General features: G+C 42.3%; 2 protein-coding genes and 1 long non-coding RNA gene across 3 annotated transcripts in view; 2 read left to right on the top strand and 1 right to left on the bottom strand.

The window, feature by feature from the left end:
- LIN9 (lin-9 DREAM MuvB core complex component) overlaps positions 1–11,963 on the top strand; it is a 38,101-nt gene extending 26,138 nt beyond the window's left edge. The window contains exons 9-15 of the mRNA XM_030235348.2: positions 897–1,016; positions 1,189–1,290; positions 6,025–6,105; positions 9,389–9,514; positions 9,838–10,020; positions 10,127–10,224; positions 11,516–11,963. Of these exons, the coding sequence (XP_030091208.1) occupies positions 897–1,016; positions 1,189–1,290; positions 6,025–6,105; positions 9,389–9,514; positions 9,838–10,020; positions 10,127–10,224; positions 11,516–11,621 (816 nt within the window). The 3' untranslated portion in view covers positions 11,622–11,963. The remainder of the gene's footprint in view (positions 1–896; positions 1,017–1,188; positions 1,291–6,024; positions 6,106–9,388; positions 9,515–9,837; positions 10,021–10,126; positions 10,225–11,515) is intronic.
- A 3,391-nt stretch (positions 11,964–15,354) lies between these two features.
- On the bottom strand, positions 15,355–16,138 carry MIXL1 (Mix paired-like homeobox). The gene is made up of 2 exons (XM_050971960.1): positions 15,851–16,138; positions 15,355–15,771 (listed from the first exon to the last, which is right to left on the bottom strand). The coding sequence occupies exons 1-2, from the start codon at positions 16,136–16,138 to the stop codon at positions 15,355–15,357; spliced, it is 705 nt and encodes a 234-aa protein (XP_050827917.1).
- Positions 15,776–24,537, top strand: LOC127059357 (uncharacterized). The gene is made up of 3 exons (XR_007777046.1): positions 15,776–15,901; positions 16,756–16,949; positions 23,307–24,537. It is a non-coding gene; the product is annotated as an uncharacterized LOC127059357 (long non-coding RNA).
- The last annotated feature ends 1,525 nt before the right edge of the window (positions 24,538–26,062 follow it).

Genomic DNA, 26,062 nt, shown 5'->3' with positions numbered 1-26,062 from the left:
AAAGAGAATCCTTCAGTAGGATCCTGCCAGGATTTGCAGAAAATGTTCAAGAAAACCCTAGCCCTTTGTCATTTGCCAAAGTCAGGAAAGACCTGTGGGAGTTGCAAACAAGTATTGTGAGTTGATTGAACTTGATTATGAAATTTCTTGTGCTAATGAAACTACCTGGGAGGATGTTGTTTTGGTCAAACAATTGGAGATTATCTCCCAGCTCCTAGGCTTTGTTCCTGCCAGGCAGTCCAGCCTAGACTGTGAGATTTCTGGAGGACCTCACTTTCTTGTGTATCTTATGTGGTGTTGGATCTACATAATTCTTCTAGTCTCTGTCATTGTCACTATAGGACACGAAATAACATGATGCACACCCTGCTGTTCTCAAGGCAGAAAAAGGGAAGTTTATTTTCTGACTCCACCATTTAGAGATTTCCAAAAGTTACAGTGGGTTGGAGGGTGAAAGTGCCCCCTCTCCAATGACACTGGACAAACCAACAGTCCATCAAATTTCTCCTCCTCCATAAAAGAATGCAAAACAATAAGTTATTTACAGAAAGTGTGTGAGAAAGTTTGTTACAAGAATGTAAACTTCAGAAGGCTTAGAAAATCTTTAAAAAATCAGGGTGACACTGTCATGGTCTGAGTTTGGATTATCTGCTGAGTTCCCATTGTGATTTGCCTGCCAGTAGCATTTTTGGAAATGTTCATGCAGGTTTTATTTGATGTGATAACACTTTGAAAACTCCTAGACCAAAAGCAAAATGTTCATCTTTTCCTGCTGGTGGGTTGGGGTGCAGATAGGTACAACTAGTCCAGATCCCAGAAATAAATGAATTTCGTGTTCCAAAAGGGTAAAAATTGATCAGACACTGAATTATATCCTTCCTTTCCCTGTGTGGCAGAGTAACGAGCCTCATGAAACCATGCCAATCGCTGCCTTTGGACAGAAACAACGGCCATCGCGCTTCTTCATGACTCCTCCCCGATTGCCCTACACTCCTTCACTCCAGTCTCCAATCACAGTAAGTTACTTTGTACAAGTGCTGTTCATCACCAAAGTATTTTTTTTTGATACTTTAAGCTGTTACCTTAAAAAGTTTTTGAGATTAATTTTCTGACATTATTTAGCATGATCAAAATTTTAGCAAAACCCTGTGAAAAGAGGAATTCATTTAGATGTTTTATCCTTTATAGGACAGTGATCCTTTATTAGGACAATCTTCATGGAAAAACAAAATTTCAGGCACAGATAGTGAAACACTAGGAGGGTTTCCAGTAGAATTCCTCATTCAAGTGGTAAGTATTAACTGCACCTCTTAATTTTGTTGTTCATTGTCCTTTTGTGTTTATTCTGCCAATTCTTCTGTGATTCAATGACCTTCTGTTAATTTATGACAAGTATGATAATAGCCAAATTAACTTTGGAAGAGATGTTCATATTTGTTTTTCATTCCCCCCTTCTTAATTTTCTCACTTGTTTATAACCTTTGAAATATGCTGCTTTTCCAGCCACAGAGGTCCTCAAAAGTGTCTTATTTTCCCAGATCTACCATTTTATCTTTTAAAAAAAAGTATTATTTGTACATGCAGACTTTAATACTTACTTATTTATTTATTTAAAGTTTAGTTGCATTGTGCAAAGAACATTTACCTATATACATTATCATATATACTTTATATTATATAATGTTCTACCCTCTTGGAGAAGAAAAGCAACGCTCATTTCCATGCAAGCAAATATTCATTTTATAGATAAAGCTACACAGAAAGTGTTCTTTTTCTTCACCTTTATGAAATAATTTCTCAGTGGTTTTTGTGTACTAGTTCAGAAGAGCACAGACAAGTAATGTTAGGAAGCTGAGGTTCACTGAATATTAAAACACATTGAAGCATTTTCCAGGATGGTTGAGGAATGTAATTGCTCATATTGTCTTAGCTTAAGATCAGTGATTGAAGTCTTTAACAAGGAAAGCAGTTTTGAACATGCCAAAGGAGATTGGAATGATTCATGTTTAAAATATTAAGAATTGAGAAATAAAATGCCTCTCAGATTTTAAAGTCCGTGTAATTGGTCAAAAGAATAAATTTGTGTCAGAAGCTCACATGACACACTAACATTTGGGCCATTCAACATAGTGGATTTTGTTTGACAGTATCATCTATTCAGCTTTTTTAGAGGAAACTTGTATGAAGCTGATTTTGAAAAAGGTGGCATAGCATCTAGCTAAGAAAATTTAAAATAGATGTAGTTACTATAAGATTAATTATGGTAAAATTGAAATACACAAAAGATACAGTCTTTATGCAGCTAAACTGTATCTGCAGCTGTTGGAGTCACTGGGTATGATCAGTGAGACTTGGTAACTAAAGTGTATTGAGCTTTACATCTACCTAGTACATCAAATTGATCTGTTTATGATATTGTTTCTGCATTTTAAATATGAAAATGTGTGATTTGTCAGTCACATGTGGTTGTATGTTACTACTCAGTATAAGCAAATCTGAGTTTTACAAGTATAGGCCTCTTGCAAATGGTGGCATTTTACAAAGTTACCACATTAATATGTATTTTTGCTTGAAGATTTTCAAACTGCTTTGAACAAAATCAATCCACAGATTTTTGGTGTTTGTCTGTTTTGGTGTTTGTCTGTTGTTTGAGCAACAACAAAGAATCACAGGGCCTAAACATTTATTGAAGAACTCGAAGCATTGTTTTTAAGAATCAGTTTTTTAATTAGAAGTTGTAGGAGGTACTGAAATTTGGTATTGTGCAATACATGAGACTGGTGAATGCTGATTATTGATTGTGCTGTATTCACCAGTCCAGATGTATTTTTATGATAAGGGTTGCTGCTCAGGATGGTTTTTTAGCCTTTCTGATAGACTGGTACTTAAAAAAAGTCAAATCTCTTTCTCATTTAATGTTGATTCAGGAAGTAAATGGTCAAAAATGGTAAATGATCAGTTTGATTCCAAGAAAACTTTCTAAAAAACTATTGCCAGGCTTCTATAGCCTTCCTTTGCTATTTGTAAGACCACAAATAAACAATTTTGGACAAAACAGAAACTATAGAGCACACCTCAAATAAGGTTTCAACCCAGTCCTTTATTTCCCTTATCTTGAATTAATTTGGAAGAAGAGGAAGTGAATCCAAAATCACTTGCGTACAATGACAAATAAATGTTAGGGATATTCTCTCTAGTTTTAAGCAAACATTGGGACTTGTAACAACTATTATAATCATTGTTCTACACTGTCTTAGTTTTTCTAAATCTTTATATTTATTACTACATGTTACAGTTTGACATCTGAGACTGTGGACTGATGCATTAGAAGACTGGCTCAGAAATTAACATGATATTAAGAATAAAGTGAGCAATAAATGAGTAATAATTTTTTTAAGTCTTGCATTACATAATTAATTAAGCATGAATCCTTAAATATTTCATATGCTATATGACAGGTCAGAATCAATAGATTGCATTTGTACATTCTAGACATTATTTAAATTTGGAAGATGTTTTTTCCATGTATTCAGCTACAGCTTTTTTTTATTTTCCTTCCTCCCTGCTTCCTTTTTGTGTTTTGGGGTAAAGAATTCGGTTGGAAGGCAGCACTGTAGGACAAAGCACATGTTGGCAGGGTCGCTGCATGCCCGGTAGAGGGAGTGTGCTGATGCAGCACGGGCTCTGCAGTGACCTGGTGTCTGCATGTGGGGAAAGGAGGGATCTTCCCAACTTAAATGCACGAGGAACAATCTGATTTTTGGCTGTTTTCTCCTTATGAAAATTTTGAAAATATCGCATAGTAAATTAGCACACGCTGCATTTTGAAATGCTCATATTTTATGACTAACAAATGAAATCAGAAGTGAAAATCTAAACATTCTGGTAGGGTTGTCCCTTCGTTTCTTTTAAGGTGGAAAAGCATTGTACTAAAAACTTGTTTCAGTTTATTGAGAAGTATAAATTGCAGCAGTAATGGTGAAAATAGAGTTGTTAGGCAAGAATTTCTCAAGACAAATAGGGCTAGACTGAATTACAGCATTCACTGGTAGATGAAAATGGAGGTCGATGTAATAAAATGTACCCCTGAGAGAAAGTTGGTGGACATGATTGATACAGTGAAAATCCTTAGAATCAGATTATCCTGATCACTGGAATATATCTTGGAGTAGGATTAATTTAATAGAAAATCCAAGCTCATCCAATGGAGAACTAACACTGTGCATCTTCACATGTGTCTGCACATCAAAGTAGAAGTTAAGAATTAAATGCCCTCCAAATTTGGGGAACAGATTGTGTATTCTTCATTAATTTGGGGACTCATCAACCTCATGAAGGAGAAGAATGTGTTAGGCAGTTGCTGGATGGTGACGACAGCAAAGGTTGACAAGAACTTTTTGACAGTGGTGGCAGATGTTGTACAGTGCTTTTTTTCCTCACAGGTGTTTTATTGGCAACACAAACACTTGTGTGGTGTGTTAGAAACTGGATCAGAGAGGCAATCCAGCTCACAAGTAACAATTTTAAACCTTTTCTTTCTTGCCCCTTCTGAATTTGTTTTTTTGTCATTATCTCTTCTGTGATTAGGTTCTTCATGCAAAATGCAAAGAGCAAAAATGCAAGTGCTGTCACTGGGGGACAGCACAGGGACAGAAATGAGCAGCTGGAATTGGAGGCTGATAACCCACGCAATATTGCCTCTGTGCCTCTGGCCATGGCTCACCATCCATTCACAAGATGCATCTGGCAAAATATTTGGAGTAGAAAGAGAGAAATACTGATGCCATTTTACAGGTTTAGTTTCCTGGCGCGTCATTCCGAGTACTGTTACAAGCTTTCTGTGCTCACACACAGGAAAGATGGCAGTGAATGAAAAAAGATACAAAAAGGGTCACAAAAATTTTAGAGATGAAGAGCCCTTTAAGGGAGTGGAGTCTGAAAAGGCTTAGGTTGTGCTTAGTCTGGTGGAAGAACAGTGGAGAAGAGATGCTTTTATTGTCTCTGAATAAACAGGGATAAATACAGGGAGGGAACACTATATTTAGCCGAAAACCAGCTTTGGCTGTTTGGCAGTTTCAAACAAATTGCTATGAAGTGAAAAAGAATGCATTTAGCATGGAAATTCCCAGGCTATTCCTCATTAGCTGCAAGAGATCCTGGAACAATTTTCTAATTACAATTTGTGGGGGCAAGCAACCTGACTGCATTAGGACTGAACTTAAAAATCACAAAAGTGATTATATATAACTCAGATGTATGTTGAGCTAGGAGTTCCTGTTTCTCCCAGTCACATGTTTCACTGTTAGGATGCAGTTAACCCCTCTGGAATTTATAAAACCTGAAATTTTTGATCTGTTTACTCCAGTAATAAAAGTGTTGCTGGTTGTAGTGAAGCTAGGATTTCTCTCAGGGCCCTAGAGTAGAATGGTTTTGGGAGTGATGAGTATGTTGAAGGTGTTCCCAGTGTTTCCACTTCAGCCTGCTAGGTCCCCAGGGCAGGAGACACAGGGTATTCCCATCACAAAAGAGGGAAATGGAAAGCCCAGAGTTGTTCTGTATAAAATAGATCCAGTCTCTATACCAGGGTTTACTGCAGGGGTTTGCACAAAGGGCTGGTGCTCAGTGGAGGGCACAGCTGAGAGCTGTGTGGGAAAAAAGGTGCAGTAAGGTGAGTGATACTAATTGTAGTATCATGACCATAACACCCTTCACTCTCCTTCAGCCTATAAAAAAATAAAGGTTCTTCAGCCTCTAGCTGACCATAAATCATGTTAGTCTTCCTATAGGGAATTTCAGCTGATGGATTTTAGCACTCATCAATTTAGGGCTCTTGGAATCACTTTAAAAATCTCTGGAAATTCCATCATTTAATTATTTTTATTTCTGCTTCTTAACTTGATCAATGACTGAGAAATACATTTTAAATTATGAAAGAAACAGGTATGGTTTTTTATCTTGAATTTCTATGGCATTTCAAGACTGCTTAAGGACCTATTCTTTCTAAAAATAGTTCCTTTGTTTCAGACCAGGTTATCGAAAATCCTTATGATCAAGAAGGAGCACATCAAACAATTGAGAGAGATGAACACAGAAGCAGAAAAGCTGGTGAGAATGTTCTCTTTTTTGGTTATTAAAACAGGTTATGCTTTAACAGCTAATGCAAATAAGGAGTGTAGTCTAAATAAAATTGATTAAGAGTGTAGTCTAAATAAAATCTGTATTTTGTTTCTTTCTATGACATGAAATGTCTTTATTATTTTTAAAGACAAGTCAGAGAGATCAGTTGTTTCAAATACAATTCTCCTTTGAAAGAACTGTGCTTTGGAAACTGATTAATGTTAACATCAGGATGGCACATGTCAGTTAAGTCATAAAGTAAGGAAATACTCTGTACCTTGAGAATTTGGAGTACAAGTTTATATGGTAAGACATTTATGCTAAAACTGTTTTTCAGGTGGTAGATGGTTAATACTCATTTCAGAAATTTTTGTGTAAAGCTCTGAGTGCCCTTGACTGGCCTTTAAAGTTACAGTACCACAGCAGCTGCAGTGTAATTAGCAGCAGCAGCAGAATAGTTTTTCTTGCAAACTTTATTTAATCAGCAGTCAGTAAGTAAAAATTATAAGAGTGGCTCTTCTACCACCCATGGCTATAAATTAACTTGAGAAGGCTCTCAGTCTCAGCTCTCTGCCAGCATCCATCCAGGTTTCTGTCCCTGCAGTGTACAGAAGGCTAAAAGGTTTGTGAAGAAGGAAAAACAATTGGTTTATTTCTTGAAACAAAACAGTTGGGGTTTTTCTCCATGTAAAATACTTGAATGTTGAAAGATGTGATTTATTGTGGTGAGATTTATCTTTGTGCTTTCAATGATCACGTGCATGTGTGCATTCTGTTACACTGCTTCCTACTGCCCCATCTCTTGTGTCTCTGTGTATTTTCTTCTTCTGTGCCATGGTGTTGTTCTTCAAAACCTTGTTATCATTTCAGTTACTACATTATTTTTCCTGTATTTTGTGTGTTAGTAACTAAACTAGATGCAAAGAGAAGCAAGATTAAAACATGTCGTTACAACCTGCAACTCTGATTATGAAAAATTACCAACTCTTCTTAATTTTTTTTCTGAGTTATTTGTACTTTTGAATAGATAAGGAGGTCCATAGGAATGACAGTATCCTTCCTCTAGCAAGAACCTGAGTGTTAGCTCAGCTATTAAGTCATAAATTACCTGTATTGTTACTTTTCTTGGTCTCCTTTTTCCACAGAATTGAAAGAGCAAAAAAGCAACTAGGAAGGAAACACAGAATAGATGCTAAATTTGCTACATTTTAGCTCACTTGTAACCTGGCTAAGGACTTTGAGATACTTTGACATTCTTCCCTGCTCTATTTGCTTTGAAAACCAGCGGTCATAAAGCAACCCCCGCTACTGCTCAAGGCTGTCCTGATAAAAATAGAGGATGTGATACCTTCCTATTGGGCCATATTCTTAGCCCATCTTCTAATCCTCTTTGTCCCTTGGCAATCCCATCTGTGTTTGTGCCACTGAGTATGTGTTGCTTCTCCTTTAAAATATATTTTCTTTGAACAAGAATCTTTTTCTGACCCCAGTTCACTTCAATATCAATAACATACCTGAACTTGAATAAAATTGAATCCTTTGAGTTCATTCAGGTGTACCTTAATTGCCAGACTTTGGTAATAATTCATACATTTGTGTTTGATAATTGTTAAGAGTACCACTGCTGTTTGGTTTAAAGTAATCCTTTTGTGATGACTTCTGTTCAATGACTGATTCAATATAGAAATAAATGGAGCTGACCAAAATCAGAATTGGTACTGATTGTAGGCCATTCTTATCTGGCAAAAATAATAATAAATTTACACGAGTCAGGGGATGCCTTCAGAGGAGCTATTAATGTATATACAACTGTGCATTTTTTTGTCTAATTTTTCTTGACATCACTGTACTAGTCTGGCTTGCAGGCTATAAACAAATCACTGTGTACATAAACCAGTAAACGTTTGGATAAACAAGTATAAATTGAAAGGAGGTGCAATAAGAACAAGGTAAAGGTAATGCTGGTTATCTCAGAGAAGCATCTAGATCCTTGGTGACAGAGGTGTGACCTGCTTCCCTCTACTGAAAGCCATCCATCTCTTGTCAGTTTAGCTGTTCATCAGTGTTTCCAGGTCTTGGGTTGTGCCCAGGTCAGAAGTAGTGCTGCTGCTGCTGCTGAGAAATATTTCTTTTGTCACCACTAGCACAGAATGCCCTCAGCCTTTCCTCTCCAACAGGGAATTCATAATTGTCTGCAGCTTTCACAGCTAAGCTGGAGCAGTACAGTTTGCTCTAAGGGAACTGGTCACTGGATAAGGTCTGAAAGATCTGATTATTTTGTTCTACAGCTGCAGAAAGTATGCCAAATTTATGTCACTTTCCAGTGAGTTCTGAAATCATGGTGTTAGTTTAAAGCCCTGTTAAGTTGGTACTCAGATTTGTCAATCCCTGGAGAGCATCTCAGTGATTAGGTTTCATGGGGAAATTTGAACTGAACTCGTAATTGAAACCTTTTGAGGTTTTGACCAGGATTATCCTTATAGATGCTCTTGACTTTGCAATTTGCTTTATCTTGTGTGTGAAATCTATAGCTACAAGTTTTGCTTGTAGGAAGTACTTATATCTCAGTCCTATGGCTAAAACTACCTCTAGCTTCTCTTGCAAGAGGCAATTTGGAGAGGAAATTTTATAATGTATTGTATGTTTTGTTTCAATTTTATAAATATCACCCAAACAATGTCAAGCTGTATTCTGAAAAGAGTGTAAGAAAAAAGGTACTGTATTTTGGTGTTTATTCTTTTTGTGGAAAATGGTGCTTACAAAATACTGTCACCAAATATAAGCTCTAGTAACTTTCTTTTTTGGCAGAACTGTTAGCTGTAACAGCAGGTGTGTAGCACTGAGTCATCCTCAAGTGACCAATAAGTTGCTAGCCAAATGTGCCTCCCATCCTGCAGCAGAGGTGGTTGAGGCCATATTGTCCTGTGCTGTTCCTCTGCTGGCAGGATAGTTTTCTGATCAGCCAGCAGGGAGGAGCCATGCCCAGCTACTGGAGAAATAAGCAGGTCAGACCACAGTCACCTTCTGTAGGGTTTAACACCATAGATTATTGTAGCACTTCAGGAAGGGACTAAAAGCATGGTTGTTACCTACACAGTTTCATCTGGAGTTATAAATAGTCATGATGCATTTTAATATTTTGTATGTTAACATTTTTCTATTTGACACCAGGATTTCAAATATCTCAGTATTATTTTCAAATAAAAGTTCCTTTTGATGAGTTCAAAATCTGGTATTGCATTAATTTTTATGTGCTTTGTGTTTTCCACAGAAATCCTATTCCATGCCAATTGGCATTGAGTTTCAGAGGAGATATGCAACTATTGTTCTGGATCTAGAACAACTTAACAAAGACTTAAATAAAGTTTTGCATAAAGTTCAACAGTATTGCTATGAGGTAAGATTTTGCTGGAATCTCTGTGTACTTGGTGGTTTTGCTCAACCTAATTAGAAAACTGAATTTCCTGGGAATAGGGGGTGGGTGGGGGTCACACTAAAACGAAACTCTTGGTAGCTGTGTTGGATTCCTTCTCTGGAATTTGAGCTGCCTTTGAGCAACACTTGTCCTGATACCAGTGACCTGCTCTTAAGTAGACATACATAAAAAAACAACACTGTGTACTGTACACACACAAACTGTCTTTGAAATCATCTCATTTCACACATCCACCAAATGCAAAGGACATCTTCATTCTTAATTTCTCCCCTTCACACCTGCAGCTTGCTCCTGACCAGGGCCTCCAGCCTGCTGACCAGCCCACGGATCTGAGGCGCAGGTGTGAAGAGGAAGCTCAGGAGGTCGTCAGACAAGCCAATACCTTGTCAACAGGACAACTCTGTGTGGAGAGTGAAAATTTAACTGATCTTATCTCCAGACTTACAGCAATATTACTGCAAATTAAGGTTAAAAGTTTGCACAAAATTACTTCTCCTGTACAATATCTAGTATGAAAGCTCTGCCAGTTTTTGTGCTGAACTCTGAGAACATTTTTGTTTTCTTCTTCCACAGTGTCTAGCAGAAGGAGGTGATCTGAATTCCTTTGAATTTAAATCACTAACAGATTCATTAAATGACATTAAGAATTCAATAGACTCCTCAAATATCAGGTATTACTTTTGGAATATTTAATTCCTAATTGCACGCTTTGTGATAGTTCATACTGTATTTTAGAGGTGAACATTGATTATAATTAAGGGGTTCTGGTAACTTCTACTTATAGGAAGGGTCCCATCTAAAAGGGGGGCTTCCTAAAGGGATTGTGAAATGAGTTTTCTGTTTGAACCTATCAGTGAAGTAACATGATAAACATTAAAAAAAAGTTTAAAAGTGCTAAATTGATGCAGCAACAACTAGACTTTCTTGTTCTTTAGTAATTTATGACCAAAAAAAAATCTTATTTTAGAACATTGTCAGATTTTGAAATCTTACTAGTAATACAAGTGTTTTAAACTAAAGAACAGTACCATTTCAGTATTCTTTTAGCATACTCAGCCTCTAGTCTGTAAGTATCAAAAGGTGGGGTATGAGACAAGTAGAGGTTCTGAGCAGCTTCCATTGGCAAGATTTTAAGCCAGGAAACAGAAGAGCAGCCATATTGTGCCAGATCAAAGGCCAGTCTAGTCTAGATGGGCCATTTTTCAAAAGTTGTCGCAAGCAGCTGCCTGAGGAGGCATCATAAAAATAGCAAGAATGTGGTAGCAAGGGAGCAGTGATACTTGTCTGGAGTACCCTGAAGCCTCCAGCAATTTGTGACAAGTATTTTATGCTGCTAAATTATGTCATTTAGAAAATAAATCTAAATGCTACGTGGTTTTAATATCCTTACTACTTGTACTGCTACATGATAATGGGAGGCTGTACACATGAATTTTTAAATTTTTAAGTTTTTTTTCCCAAAGATAGTAGGATGGCCTTTTGATTTCAATATAGTTATTGAGAAATGCTGTTTTATAGGAATTTTCATAAGGAAAAACAAAACCAAACCTTAAACATTAGTGAAACTTCTTTATAATCAGCCCTGCAAATTGCATATTGGAATTGATTCGAGTAAAGGTTGATGTACCCAGCAAAGAAAGTGATGATGTTTCCATTTCATGGTACTTACTTTGGCCATTTTAGCATCTCTTCATAATATTTTAATTTCACTAACTCTGGTCATGTTAAAACCTTACTTTAAGTGTTTAAGTCAGTGACTCTTGATTTCTGGCAGCTGTTTGTGCAAGTTGTGTTTTCCCATATTTCTCTGTCAAGTTGCATTTGTATGTTCTGCTCTCTGATTCACCTGAATTTTTATACTGGCTAGGCTCACATCTTCATTTCTCACTGTAGAGATATTCAGACATAACTTACATATGGGGTTCAGCATTCCTTACTTTTGTTCTTTTTTTCTTCCCATAGCTGTTTTCAGAATAACGTTGAGATCCATGTTGCACATATCCAGAGTGGTCTGAGCCAGATGGGAAACTTACATGCTTTTGCAGCCAATAACACCAACAGAGACTGAAAAATTCCTTTCAAGTGTACAGCAAGTAGTTCTGGAAAATCTTGTTCCTTTCTATAGGCTTCACCAAATACCCTAACTGCCAGAAGATAAGGGAAGAGAAAATTTCTCAGAAAGGACCCTTTTAAATATATTGTATCTGCTTCTTAAGGAAACCAGCGTTCATTAGATTTCTCCATTTGTTATTCACATGCAGTAGTTTTGCTAACTGGTAATCTCTTAGTAATTGCATTGATTATAGTAAACTTGAAAGCATACTTTCATATAATTTGAACTTGGTTTTTAAAAGTTCAGATGAATTCTGCACACGTCTTGCTGTTGGATCTCCTGGTATGTTAGAAGTGCTGGAGAGGAAATGGCTGGAGTTAGTAGCCACATGGCAGGTCTTTGTTGTGTAAAGCTACACCTCTGTGTAGCTCTTCAGAGCTGCCAGCTCAGCCCTTGGGAAGCCCTGACCTAAGGAAGCAGCAGCAGGATATAGCCAGCAAACATAAGCTGTAAACTGGAGGATGCTGGGCAAGTCTATTGATCAGTCAATGTGTTGTTGGAACTCTTAATTTATCATAACTTATAGAAGGAGTCTAATGAAGGAATATAAAAATGTAACTTAACTTTCCAGAAAGAGATTGGTTATGGCTTTTTCCCTGCACACAAAAGGACAAAAGAAGTGTTTTAGGTAGTATTTTATATAAGTGACTGGTTAAACTTACTGTTTTTCCAAATTCTTGTTTGTTTTGCACAAATTTTAAATTAGATTACTGGTTATTCAACAATACCCACCATATACAAATATGAAGATTTTTATAATTAAAGATAACCAGTGAGGTAAACTGCAAAAATAAGAAGTGATAGCCTGCCTATACCTTTTGGAATGTTAATCTTGTAAAAAGTGTGTATTGGTTTGTTTAAATAGTCTTGTAAAGCTTCTGTGTAATGAATTGTTTCCAGATATGGATTTTCAGAGATAGCTGTAGAGATGTTTTTGATTCTTTTAGATGCCTCATTAAATAAGGTCTTTTATATGTTAATGTATAAAGAATATGTAAACAGGATTATTTTCAATTTTAAAATTTTGTATAGTTTAAAGATGCTTCGGTATTCTGTGTTGGTATTGTGCCACTGCAAAACTTTAGTGCAGAGTTTATATTTAGCTAAATTTGTTCTGTTAATTAAGAGAAATGCATAAATCTTTTATTCTCAATGAAATTTGTAACTGAATAAATTGACCTATGAGAGTTGATATATTTCACAAAAATGCAAAATTTTTTGCAGATGGTCTCAGGTAATTTTTTTAAGAGAAGCTAATTGCTGAAAACGAAATGTTTGAGGATGAGGTAAGTAGCTGTTTTAAAAGGTATTTTAAAAACTTACAAAGGCTACTATAGAATAATGATAGTTACCCAGGAAAACTTATCTCTCATAGTGCAGTAGAACATCACAGTGGTCCCTGCAGTTGCTTTTGTAATTATATCACTTGTTATTTTGTGGTGGTATGATCTGTTTGATAAAGAAGACAGAAAGGAGTCCTCTCCCACCACCCTTTTCATGTAAACAGAGAAAGGTGCCAAAGCCTAATTTCAGGTACATAAATTTAGTCAGGCAGGAAGGAATCTGCTCTACAGCTAACTCAGGAAGAAGGAACCATCCCTTTGCACCCCTGTACTCAGGTGCCTGCTGCTCCCTCTGCTCTGATCCCATCCTGCTGTTGGGACTCAAGCTCAGCATGTGCACTGACTGCTTTTGAGGAGCAGGACTCCAGTAGGAAACACCAGGAGGGTCATTTGACCCTGTTCACAGCAAACATCCCAAACTGAGGGGGAGACAAGTTGTAGACACTAGTAGATACCAGAGGATTTAGGAACCTACTTTTCATGACAGCCTTTTATCCTACTGGACACAGAATACATTGCAATAACCACCACACTCCAATCTTGATTCTGATTCCTTAGGTGTGATGGTTTTTACATGTGGATACTTAAATGTGCTCTCCAGCATGTTTTCTGTTGCTGTAGGGTTTTTTTTAGTTACTGGAGAGTAGTATATCATAGAAAGATCTGTCATTTGTGATTAGCCAATTCCCTTCAATGATATGTCCCATGAGTGGGACATATCATTTGTCTCAGTCATGTAGGCAATTTGAATATACACATCTTTTCTTTGAAAGGCTGCATTTCTCCTTGCTTACTGATGTGTTGGGTCAGAGTTAGTGTTGAATCTTGGTGACCGTAATAAATCCAACTGCTTTTGCTGAGTGTGCCTCAAGCATAGCAGGAGTCTCAAGAGTTCACTGCAACTACTATACATGAAATCTGCAGAACAAGTTACTTTGATTTATTATAATCAGTAAACTTGAATTTACCCTGAGCCCACAGGAAACCATGGTCTCATTTTCTGTCTCTTCCTGCAAGTGCTGCTCCCCTGGGGTTTGCCTGATCCCCAGCATAGCACCCAAGTCCACTTGGGACAGATGGTGCCTGAGGTAGGCTGGTTGGTTTTTGGTTCATGTTTTTTTCAAGGATAGCTCTGGGGTTTTTGGATGCAGAGTACTAACCAGCAACCCTGCCATGCCACTTCACCTTGCAGTCCAAGCAGCGATCAGTCCCAGATCTCACAAGCACAGGTATGTTACGGGGTGGGATTTTGTGCATTGGTAACCTTATTCTGTGGGGCATGATTCCTGGTACAGGGTATTTCTGTCACCAGTACATGGGTCATTCTTCCTGTGCTTCTGCCATTTGGGTGCTTTTCCATAACTTACAACTTGCTCTGCTAGGCTCTGAAGTACTATTTTGTAAACAGGAAGAATTGGCCCTATGCTCAAAATATGTGCTGAATAATGAGTCCTTTCTCGATAATTTGAATTAGAGGAGAGACTTCTGTTGTTACTGATTTTGCCATTCTCAGTGCAGAGCCATTCAGCCCACAAGTGATCATGTGAACAGCTCCTGCGTAGTCCCTGCCTACAGCTAAAGCACCCTTACAGTGTCCACAAAATACTCCCATTTCTCTTATTAACATTATCCTTGGCTGAAGTGGCAGACTGGAGGCCTTTGTTTCTGGGGGTTTGTATTACTTAGACCAGACATCTCTATTTTCATTTAGGGATGGGGGTGTTTGTTTAGGGCAGATTTAAGACAAACACTGTCAGAGAAAATTTAAGGCAGTTTCTGTAACCTGTCCTTTGGGCCCCTTAGGTCTGTTATCAACATCTGAACTGCAGCCGTAGCTCTCCCGGATCTGGGAGGAGAACCTGCAGCTGGTATCTACCACTTCTCTACCCCACCGTCAGCCAAGGTAAGAAACCTTGCCCCTGCACCAGGTACGCACACAAGCAGATCAAAAATGTAAACCTTTATTTTCCTTGGTCAAAAATCCCCGACAGACCATCACTTTTTTTAAGACCAGCCCCCCCCCTCCCCCCGAAACACAGTGGATTTGGGTTAGCTTTTTTTGGCTAAAGAAGGTTAAATAGATACACTAAACATGATACAAGAAAGCTTTAAATACAGTGTAAAAAGATGCCCTCAGCTGATGGAGCCGACCCGTATCTTTCTTAAATAAATAGGTACAATCAGTTACTACCGGATAAAGTGCAACAGTGGCAGAGCAGCAGTGAGGTAGCGCGGTGTGTGACTGCTCCCCGCCCGAGCACCGGGACGGGGTCCGGCGGGAAGGCTCCGCAGCCTTTAACCCGTGCGGTTAACCCCGCCCGGGCCGCGTCCCGCCGCGGCGGCGCTCAGAGGGCGCGGAAGGCGCCGAGCGCGTTCTCCTCCCACTCCGAGCCCGACTCCGAGTAGCCGCTGGTGTCCTCGGCGTCCGACACGGGCGAGTACTGCCCGCAGAAGGCGCGGGCCGGCGGGAAAGGGCCGGCGGCGCTCCCCGCGAACGGGCCGGGCTCCGCCCCGCCGGGCTGGCCGGGCGGGAACCCCTCGAAGCCGGGGCCGGGGGAGAAGCCGGCGGCCGGCGGCCACGCGTAGGGGACCGAGCCATCCTCCGTCCGGGCTGCCCCGGAGAGGGCGCAGCGGGGCCGCTGCGGGGCGCGCAGGGCGGCGAAGCGAGGCGGCCGCGGGCAGGCCGGCGGCGGCGCGGCGGGGCCGGGGCGGGGCGGGCCCCGCTGGCGGCGGGACTTGGCGCGGCGGTTCTGGAACCAAACCTGGGGAGAGAGGGCGGCCGTGAGCGCGGCAGGGCGGCCCCGGCGCGGCGGCGGGCGCGGCACGGCCGGCGCCCCTCACCTGGATGCGGGACTCGGGGATCTGCGTGGCGTCGGCCAGTTTCTCCCGCAGGTAGATGTCGGGGTACATGGTGTCCTGGAAAACCAGCTCCAGCGTCTCCAGCTGCGCCGCCGTGAAGCTGGTCCGCTTCCGACGCTGCGAGGCCGCCGGCGCCCCCTCCGACGGCTCCGCCGGGGGAAGCGCCCTGAGGGCGGGCGAGGCCGGGCCAGGCCCGCCGCCCCCCGCCCACCTGCCCGCGGGGAAGGCGGGCGGCTCCGCCGGGGGCTCCCCGAAGCGCAGCGCGGCCATGGCAGCGGCGAGGAGGGGGCTCGGACGGCCAGCCGCCCTTTATAGCCGGGGAGGGGGCTCGGCAGGGGCGGGGGTTCGAGGGGGCGGCACGGCCCCGCGGGAAGAGCTCCGGGCACCCCGCCGGGCCCCGCGCCCCAGGCTGCCGGTGGGGTGCCCGACTTGGGGCGGCCCCTGCCTTGCTCAGCCCAGAGGAGTCAGTGATGCCCTGTGCGAGCCTGACGGGGCTGGGTGATGGCTGGCAGCCCTCGACTCCCCGCCCGAAAGATAGACAGCAGGTGGGAGAAGGGAGCGGGCTTTGCATCCGCTCGCAAAACAGCTGGGTGTTGGGAGTTTGGCACCCTAGAGAGGACCGAAGCAGCGGTTGGTTTATTTCTAATACATCGTCTGGGCTGGTCGGGTTATAGAGTTCACTCCCTCCAGCTATTGGTGTGGAGGTAGACGTTCCCGAGCAGCTGTCTGCTTTGGCAAGTAATGGATCGTGCATGGTGTGAGACACAAAGCAAACAGGAGTTATCTCTTCCCGTGGTCGCGACTGCTCCACTTGCATTGCTTCACTGCCAGCTGTGCGGGTGGTGTACCGATTCCTGCTGCTGCAAAAACATCTCTTTCTTTTTAAGATGCACGTTAAATGCACCTGGAGAGCCACAGCAGAGGCAGACATTGTTGTCATCACCTTTTCCACCACTTGCTAATGCCTTTACACATCACACTGGCACATCCCGTGTGCTTCTGCCAAAACTGATTCCCAGAGGAGAGGTCTTATACTAAAACGCTGCCTGCACACCCCAACAACACCAAGGCACTTAAAATGGTTTGTCCTCGTATTACTTTTTACAAATGTCTCCCAAGAAAAATTACTTTGTACAGAAAATCATGTTAAAATTGTTAAAAGCTGTTTTTAGAAGTTTTGTTCCAAAAATATTTGTACCTTTGTGCTTTTACACGTGCAGTAGTCCAGGTGCTTTTATGACTGAAGTTTCTAGGTTGTTCCCAAAATCATGGGCTGTAGCCTGCAGACAGCAGTCAGATCCACGAGACTTGAACAGTGTTCTCAATTAGCAGCATAACGAGTGGGCAAAGTGGTGAGAAAGGGCACAGGTGAGTGGTGATCCAGAAAGCACAGACAGCATTATTTAAGGCTTTTAGTGAAAAACTCATGGAGGGTTGAATCACTCTTCAGATTGCTTGCAGATTTAGAAGATGCCACAGGTGGCAGCAAAAGAGAATTATTCCAGATTATATTTACATGAATAATGATTTATTGTATTTTACATCAAATAATATCCCATGAAACATAGCAGAGGTTTCTTTTCTGAAGGATTTAATTCTGCTTGGAATTATGCCATTATATGAATATAGTTTCTAGGATTTGGTTAAGGTTGATGAAGGCTGCCAGACAGAGAGAGCAGGTTTTTGAGGGAATGTGTTTTTTCACACACATACATGTGTTTTTCTTTCAGCAGCAGCCCAGGCTTAAGGAGCTGTTGGCACCTCAGGCCCCCCACTGTTCACCCCTGTCCTGATGCCTTCCCTTTAGCTGATCATGTGTCAGTCCACACAGTGTGCTCAGGGAATTAACCCAAGTTAAATTAACTGCAGGAACAACAGCTGGGGTGGGTTGGTTGGTTGGGTTTTTTCAATCCAGATCTGGGGTTCCTACCTGTGAGTTACCAGTACCCCCAGGATGGCTGTACAAGTGAGAGAACACTGCCAGATGGAGCAGGAGGGAAATGAGGGGACCCCATCTGGGGTGCTTCTAGGACTGCCCCAGCTGGATCTGATTCTGAGCTAGCAGAGAACAAAACTGAGACAGGCTGCCCAGGAGCATGGTGGTTTCCAGTGTCAGACTTCCCATTAAGACAGCTGTCAATGTATATTGAACAGATACTCAGGAAAGAGTGAATACTGGGAGCTAATAGACCTGTTCCCAACTCATAAATCTGGAAATGGGCTGACTCTTTGATCTCTGACTGCTGTGACATCCTTCAAACCAAAAGCCTCCTCAGTTCCCTTCCCCTTTATGGTTCCACAGGTGTTCCAACAGTGACTTGTGACGGCAGCTGATACCTTTCCTTGGTGAGGAAAAGAACAGTGAGGCTTCCCAGGCCTGAAAACTTTCATTGGGAGACACAGATGTAACAATTGTAACTTTTAAAAAGTCTACATTGTTACAATGAAAGTAAAATAACTTCCACACCCTCCGTTTTGTGGCATTCCGTGTTGTCCATGGATGCAGTGTGACCTGTGGCTCTGCCCGGTGGAATAGGAGAGACTCTGTGTGAGTGAATTGTGGGCAAAACCCTTGGTGCAGCCCAGGATTGCACACACAGGGCCCTGCATGTGGGGTTCCCACTCAGACTCTTCATTACCTTGCTGCAGACTATTGTATTTTCTGAGAGTGGATGAGACTGCTCTGAGCAGGTCAGGCTGTGCTGCCTGTCTGCAGGTGCTGACTTCTCTTTACTTCTAGTCTGCCTCAGTTTCCCTGTCTGGGCTGGCTGGCTATTACCAGCATGTTCATATATCTTGGTGATGAGTTTTCTGCAAAGCAATACTGGAGCAAGACCAGAGCCCAGGAATTATATTTTCCCTTTCCTGTTGCTCAGAGCATCACACACAAACTTTGTCAGTGGGATCCTTGTGGCCACCCTTCTGTATTGGCTTGGTTTGAAACAGGTCTAAGATTGAAAAAAAGCAAGGGGGACAGTACTGATTATAAAGGAGTGTGCTTTAGTGGACATCAGAATAGGAGGCTTCTGCCTCCTCCCAGGCAAGCAGGATGGCATGAAAGACAGCTCCTTTCTTCCTTCTGGCAGCTCTCTCCCCTTCCTTCTCCACAGCTCCCACAGAGAATCATCCCACTGATGTCCCAAAAGCTGTGCCTGGGAGGTAGTGCAGTGTGCCTCTTGCAGCAAGGGAATAGTGCTGTGTCTGGATTCAGTGGAGTTTCCTCTCCCTGACAAGTAGTTTTCCATCCTGCTGTGCCCCTTGTAGTCTGACAAAGACATTTCTGATGCCTTGTAGGTGCCAACATCTGCATGGAGTCATACCCAGGTAAGAGCTGGAAGTATTTAGAAGACATTCACATTTGTCCCTTCCTGTTTTGCAGACTTGCTTTTATTATTTACCAAGGCAAAAAGGGGGATTTTAAGTCTTCCCTCAAGAAGTAGAAGCTGTGACACAAGTCCAGAAGTGGCTTGATTTTTGAAATTAAGATGGCAAAAACTGAGAGAGCTATCTCAGAGGGAAAAGCAGACTGCCTTGTGTTGATATGAAAAATTACAGGCTGCTTCAGAAGCTCTTTACATTGATCTTCACTCTCTTTGTCAGGAGAGAAACTTCTTGTGCTTTTGTCTGTGCTGGGAGTGCCTCAGCACTGAGGCATCTGTGCTCGAGAGGGCTCACAAAATGTGCCTGTACCTGCAATAAAACAGTTTTAAACTTCAGCTGGAGAACATGCTCTCACATCACTGCTGCCAGCTCTGAGCATCCAGCAAGGGCAAGACAGGCTGTGAAACACCAAGGCTGTGGAGAAGCAGGGGGAGATAGGCCCTGTGGTGAGTTTTCCAGCTAGCTGGCTCTTCAACCTTTTACATGTCAAGCTGGGGATGTTCTCTCAGGCTCTTGGGGCTACAAAGTCATCTTTTAAATGTGCAGTTGAAGATCCTGCTTTATGTGACTTGAGGAACTGGAGCTTGGGAAGCATCCCAGAATGTAGTGTGACATGCAGTCATGGCTTTGCTGACAAGACAAACACACCCTTTGAAATAACTTAGACATGAGCAGTTCTGCTGCTCAGTCCTGGAGGGCATGGGACACCTGGGGTTTTGCCATGCAGTGGTTTGTAACCAGCTGTGCAACCTTGGCTGTGTCCAAACTCCTCTGGCTTGTCAGATGTCACATCACCCTGTTCCTTCTGGGACCCTGCAGGGACACAGTTTGTGCACTGTCTTTTGTCATTCCAGCAAGGTTTATTGTTTTTTTTCTTTTTGGTGGCTGTCTTCAACATGAATTCTCTGGTCACTAAACCCAAGAATGAGGTTTTTAGAAGTGGAGATTTAGCAGTCTCTTGTCGACCTGAGTAAATTTGCAAAGATTTGGTATCTTGGAGATCTCAATTTCTACATCAGTTTTAATTGAAATTGGCCAAAAAGTTCGAACATTATCACAGAATTATAGAAAGGTTCGTGTTGGAAAGGACCTTAAAGATCATCTTGTTCCAACCCCACAGCCATGAGCTGTGGGGTTGGAACTAGATGATCTTTAAGGTCCTTTCCACACCTTCCACCAGGCCAGGTTGCTCAGAGCCCCATCCAAATGGTCTTGAGCACTTCCAGGATGGGGCATCCACAGCTTCTCTGGGCAACCTGTGCCAGTGCCTCACCACCCTCACAGTGAAGGATTTCTTCCTAATACTTAATCTAAACCTCAGATCTCAGTTTGAAGCCATTCACCCTTGTCCTGTCATGACATGCCCTTGCAAGAAGTCCCTCTCCATGTATTAGGAGACTGACCAAGAAAAAGGGAGAGTAGTCACACAAACCTGATTTCATTTAGAGAAAGTTTAAGAAAAAATAAAACCATATTTTTGCTGTTAAGACTTAAGTTTAAGCTATCCGTGGATAGCTTGTCCCTGAAGAAGCAATCCCTGGATAATTACCCTACAAATTAAATTAATTGTAGTCCAGACACATTTTTATGGCTGCATATATAACTACATTTGCTCCAGAGTTTCTGCTGGCAGGAAAATACCGTATAATTTCCAGCTTCTCTAGCAAGGCCCTGATAGCAAAAAATTGTTAATGCATACTAGGCTCAGGTTTTGAGGTTTTTCATTCTGCCTAAGAGGAAATATTTATATGAATACCTAATTTCCCCTTGATTGTTTCTAGTCATTGTGACAAAGCTCTTTATGACCTTGAAATGCTTTTAGAGGTTTATCAGATCTTCCCAATGTGCAGACACAAGATCTATATATTGAGGCCCATCCAGGCTTTTAGGTAGAGTTGAGATCTTACAATGATGTCATGTTTTTAATTTAGAGTTGTCATTTTTCTAGTCCTCACGGCTTTAACAAGGAAGAGCTTGAGCAGGGTGGGCTATGTATAGCCCTCACTCTGGCGTGGTTTGCAGATGCCTTGAAATACATTCTTGAAAAGCCTAAGCTGCCTGTCCATTGTGGGTATTCAGCTGTGTCCCTGAGAGCCCCTCCTTGTGCAGGGAAGAGGAGGCTTGCCTTGCTGCTCAGCCCAGGGAGTGTGTTCAGCTCCAGCTGGGACACAGTGAAGAGGATACAGCCAGTGTCTCAGTGCCAGGTCAGAAATGGGACTTGGCCATGCTCCAGGCTGTTCCAGTGGGTGTCCAGGTGCCTGAGCACTGGGGAGTGAAAGGGAGATGGTGCTGTCACAGTGTCCTGAGTGTGTCCTTGACCAAGGGGCTGGGCTGAACCCCTTTCAGCACTTCTGTGCTGGTACCAAAGGTACATTGGGCACATCTCCAGTGCCATGGAGCCCGTGGCACTGGAGAACCAGAACCATGTCAGAGCCTGGTGATAGCAATCCTCAGCACAGGTTATTTCAGATCACCAGGCTTGCCCAGCAGCTCTGTGCACAGACATAAATGCAATGTGACAAGAGGTTATGTTCTCTCTGAAAGAAGCCTGCCTTGCTTGGCTCAGACCTGATACCTCTGTATAGGAACGATCTATTTTCCTTTGAACACTCAGCTGCCGTGTCCCCTTGGCTTTGGCCATGAGGAACTAATAGTATCTTGTGACTTTAGCCCTGTGCTTAGGAGGGGGATGTGACTTGGTGGGGTGAGCCATTTCCTGAGAGGTGTGAGACGTGACTTCAAGACCTGCTGGTGCCATTCGTGTATTCTGCTCCGAGGAGTTGATAAGAGCTTCAGACACACAGAGAGCCTTGAAGGAAGCCGTGGTGGAGGCGGGGAGGCGCAAAACCCCAGCAAATGCATATGAAAAGATCAAGGGGCTGTATTTGCTAAATCCCAGCAGCAACAGATTTGGGGCAAGATGCCCAGGTTCAGAGAGGACCCAGACACAGCAACAGGGCAAAAGCAGAGTATGTCTGATGGCTGGCAGCTGGCTCCCTACCATGGGAGGGAGAGGAAGATTCAGGATTTGGGAGTGGAAGGGAGATAAGAGCAAATGGTGGGGGTGGGAAGAGGGAAAGGGCAATAGGGAGAAAGCTACCTGGAGATAGGAGGGCCTGGTTGAAAGAGCATGGGATGTTTAGTGTTGAATTTAAATATACCTAAAATCTTAACTTGGGTTTTGAGATACCCTGAGAGTGGCAGGGTGAATGTACCTGACCCTCACTGATGCTTCTGTAGTGAGAGGACAGTCCCACTGAGTTTGCTGTGGCAGCAAACCCTAATCTTAAACAAATCCTTGTTGCAATTCCTCTGTGTGCCTTCTCTGATTTTACATTTATATTTAAATTGTGAGAGAACCTAAAGCTTCTATTTAATGGATTTTACTGTATTGCTTTGCCTACTTGCATGCTCTGAACAAGGTCATTCCCAGCTCTTAGAGATATTTTCCTTAAAGAAGATTTGCTAAGAACTGTTGGTGCAGGTGGTTGTGTATACAAAATTTCAACAGCATTATCCAAACTCCCAAAAATGTTTAATTAATTTACTGTGAAAGCAGAGGAATATATTTGCAGATGAACAAAAAAAAAAAAAAAAAGAAGAAGGAAGAAGATAAGAAGAGAAGAGCTAAGGAAAAAGACAGGACCATGTTTTTCTCCTTTTCATTCAGCACCTACTTAGGAGAGGCAGCCTGCCAGGGTGCAGCCAGAATATACACACAGAGTAGGGCAGGCAGGGCAAGGCAGGGTAATGGATAGCAAAGAGGCCACATTCTCCTCTAGCAGCACTGGATAACAGCATGAAAATCTCCAAACAGTCCCCTCTCTTCCCTTTTCAGACTCCTTAGCCTTAGCAAGCAGTGTTAGGGCGTTGTTTTGTCAGGCTCTTAAACCCTTATCATCATCCCCTGCATGTGGTAAGCTCTTCCTTCTACTCCAACTTAACAAATGAGTCACAAGAGTCTCTGTTTCTGTCTTGCAGTGTTTGGTATCTGAGAGCATGAGCTGCTGAAATTAATGGATTTTTATGTAAATGTTTGTTTGTTTGTTTGTTACAGCTTGTGTCTCATGGTTATTGAGAAAAGGATCCAAATGTGAAGTTTTACTCCAATGGTTCAAAACCAGAAGACAAAACACCAGAACCAGAACTGTCCTGGTATGGCTGGATGCCTGTTACAATATGAACACAAACTCATGATCTTTCTCTGCCCTTGGCTGCCCTGGTGCTATTAAAATCCACCAAGTTTTTCCTCTCTCAGTGGGACTGCCTGGAGAATCCTTCATCTGGCTTCGCAGTGCTTCCCTGCTGCTACTCAGGCACATGCCAAGGTCAGTGCTCTGGCTTCAGTCTAATCATTCATTCTAAATGAATTATTTTCTGACCAGTTCTGGAGATGGGGGACTTTTAGTCTCATGTATCATAACATTTACAACAAAACCATTTGGGTTTTGCTCTTTCATTTTTTCTGAGCTCTTCAATTTCAAAGCCTCTGTTCAAAAGTTTGGAAGATTTTCAGGTTTAACATGTGGATGGAACGTGGGAAGTTTCACCTGAGCTGGGGTTTTGCAGTTGATCATTAAATCAGCAGTACCACATGATCATAGCTGGGGAGTGCAGTGGTTACTATGCCATTTGATAAAGTCATTCCCTTCTGTGCATGAATTGACTCATATTTCTTTGTAATTTAAAGTCAAATTAAAGAGAAGTGCCACATAACACACTCAGTAGGAATTATTTACATGGGTTATCCTGACTTTTGTGAGCCCACAGCACGGATTTCTGGTGCCTGACTCACAGAGAAGCTCCTTGAATTTGCACAGATCAGCATCTCCATCCTCCCCCCACCACTGTCTTGTCCCCTGCCTCAGCCATCCCAGATAAGTTGTCCAACAGAGTCCTGTGTGGACTCTGGGAAAGGCTGTCTCTGAGGCATGTCCCTGCCTCCAGCCTGCACCACTGCCCCCCTGGGCTGCCCTGCTCATTCTCTCACTCCCATTTTACATGACAGCTGGTTTTCTTCCCCTTTTATTCAAACTCAACTCCTCTGCTTTTATTTCTGGCAGGGTTATTTTTCAATTTGACTCTGGCTCTGTTTGCCTAGGCCACACCCTTGTCACCTCCTTATTCTGATCCTCTCCTTTGTTGACTAAAGGTCTTCCTCTCCTTCCTTTTATTGGTATTTTTATCTCTTTCTCCATTATCTTTTAGTCCCCTTCATTTTTACCCCTCTCTTTTGCATATGACCAAGCTTGTTTTAGATGTTACTTGAGGAATTTAAGACTTTTCTCCTTGACAGCTTTTCTTCCCTGCCCGTGGAAGGCTCTCCATGTTGCTGGACACATGGCAAAGAGCAAATGCATTTATTGCTGCAGATGGGACAACTGTAATCCAAGGTGGAGAGTGACTCCAAGCTGAGGTGATCTCAGCAGATCTCTACTGCCATCTTAGCCACCCCCACATCTTTACAAGACCACGTTTTTCCCCTTTTGCAGTCACATCTTTGCAGCTGGGATACCTAAGATACCTATCTATTTGCAGTTCCACTGCTGCTGGCCTCTTTTGTCACTCACTGACAATGCCTGAAATATGGCTGTAGACAAAATGTTTATGACAGTGGCTGGAAATTGCAAAGCTGGGCAGGATATCACATCTTTCACAGCATCACCTGGGTGTTTTACATCCTGTGTGACCTGGTCAGTGCTAGCATAGCAGTTTTCATGGTTTTCTGGCATTTCAAAAACATTGTATTTCTCTTAAATTTTGCCAGGATAAGGGCAGAAGTGAGAAGATAATGAGTTTTCTTTGATTAATCTCACTTGGTTGAGCTCTTCTTCCTCTGTGTTTTGTATGTTTATCAACTGCTGTAGCAAGAGTCTGGCATATACAAAGCAGTTCAGGATAAACAGAGAACCTGCTGCCACTAAAAATCCTAACAGACCAAAGGCTGATCCTACCTGCCCACAGAGTTTGATTTTGCATCTCTTCAGCCAAATGGTGATCTTTCCTCTGGCTTCATGGAGCAGACTCCTGCTTTAGGGACCAGGATAATTCCTAAGAGCCACACAGGTGTCCAACCAAGCAAACCCCCCTGCATGTTGCACTCTTTACTCAACCTGACCTCCTTTATTCCAAACAAGTCTTCGCATTTCAGATTTCCACAGCAGCAAGCTGCCATTAACAGTGTATGACCAAGTCTGGGCTGTCCAAACACCCCCATCAAATGCCACTGTCACTTGCCTGTGACCCCATTGTTGAAGAGCAGCTGCATGGCACACTGGACTGCTCCTAGAAGATGCCTGTTCCAGACCTGGACTGGTACCTGCTTCCTGCTCTCCAGGTCTTTATGTAATCTTGAAGCAGTGCAGCCTCACCAGGTTCCTTTGTCTAACCAAAGTACAAAAGCTGTTTTCAGGTGGGAGTTTTACTTAGGACTATGTAAAATGTGTAGGCCCAAGTGCTGCAAAAGACCAGGTCATTCATTCCAGGTCTGAGTGAATTCATTCCCTGTTCACACTTCCCAGGGACACCTCTCATACTCTGGCACATGTTTTCAGCAGCTGAGAAACCATCAACCACACACACAAAAGTAAAGACTTGGTCAATTTTTTTTTTTTTTTCACAGTAAAAGGAGAGCCACTCCTGTGAAATCCTCTCCACATCTGTGGGTCCAGGTTGCTGGTTTTCTTTGTGTAAGCATGTAAAAATCATAAATTATGAAAAAAAAGGGTGATGAAGTGCTCTCTGGAGCACTTGCAGAATAGCCATAGTTTAGATAATGGCAATTTTTTTTCCTCTGGGTGGAGTTTGAGCCAT

This window comes from Serinus canaria, chromosome 3 (assembly GCF_022539315.1).
Source record: "Serinus canaria isolate serCan28SL12 chromosome 3, serCan2020, whole genome shotgun sequence".
NCBI classification, from domain to species: Eukaryota; Metazoa; Chordata; class Aves; order Passeriformes; family Fringillidae; genus Serinus; species Serinus canaria.
The sequence above is the reverse complement of the archived record's forward strand: the minus strand, read 5'-3'. Positions and strand labels throughout refer to the sequence as shown.

What these genes read in the sequence shown, in the direction of transcription:
- MIXL1 (XM_050971960.1), bottom strand. Translation starts at nt 16,138, where the DNA reads ATGGCCGCGCTGCGCTTCGGGGAGCCCCCGGCGGAGCCGCCCGCCTTC. An exon ending in TCCCCGAGTCCCGCATCCAG is followed by an intron (nt 15,772 to 15,850) that starts GTGAGGGGCGCC and finishes CTCTCTCCCCAG; the next exon opens with GTTTGGTTCCAGAACCGCCG.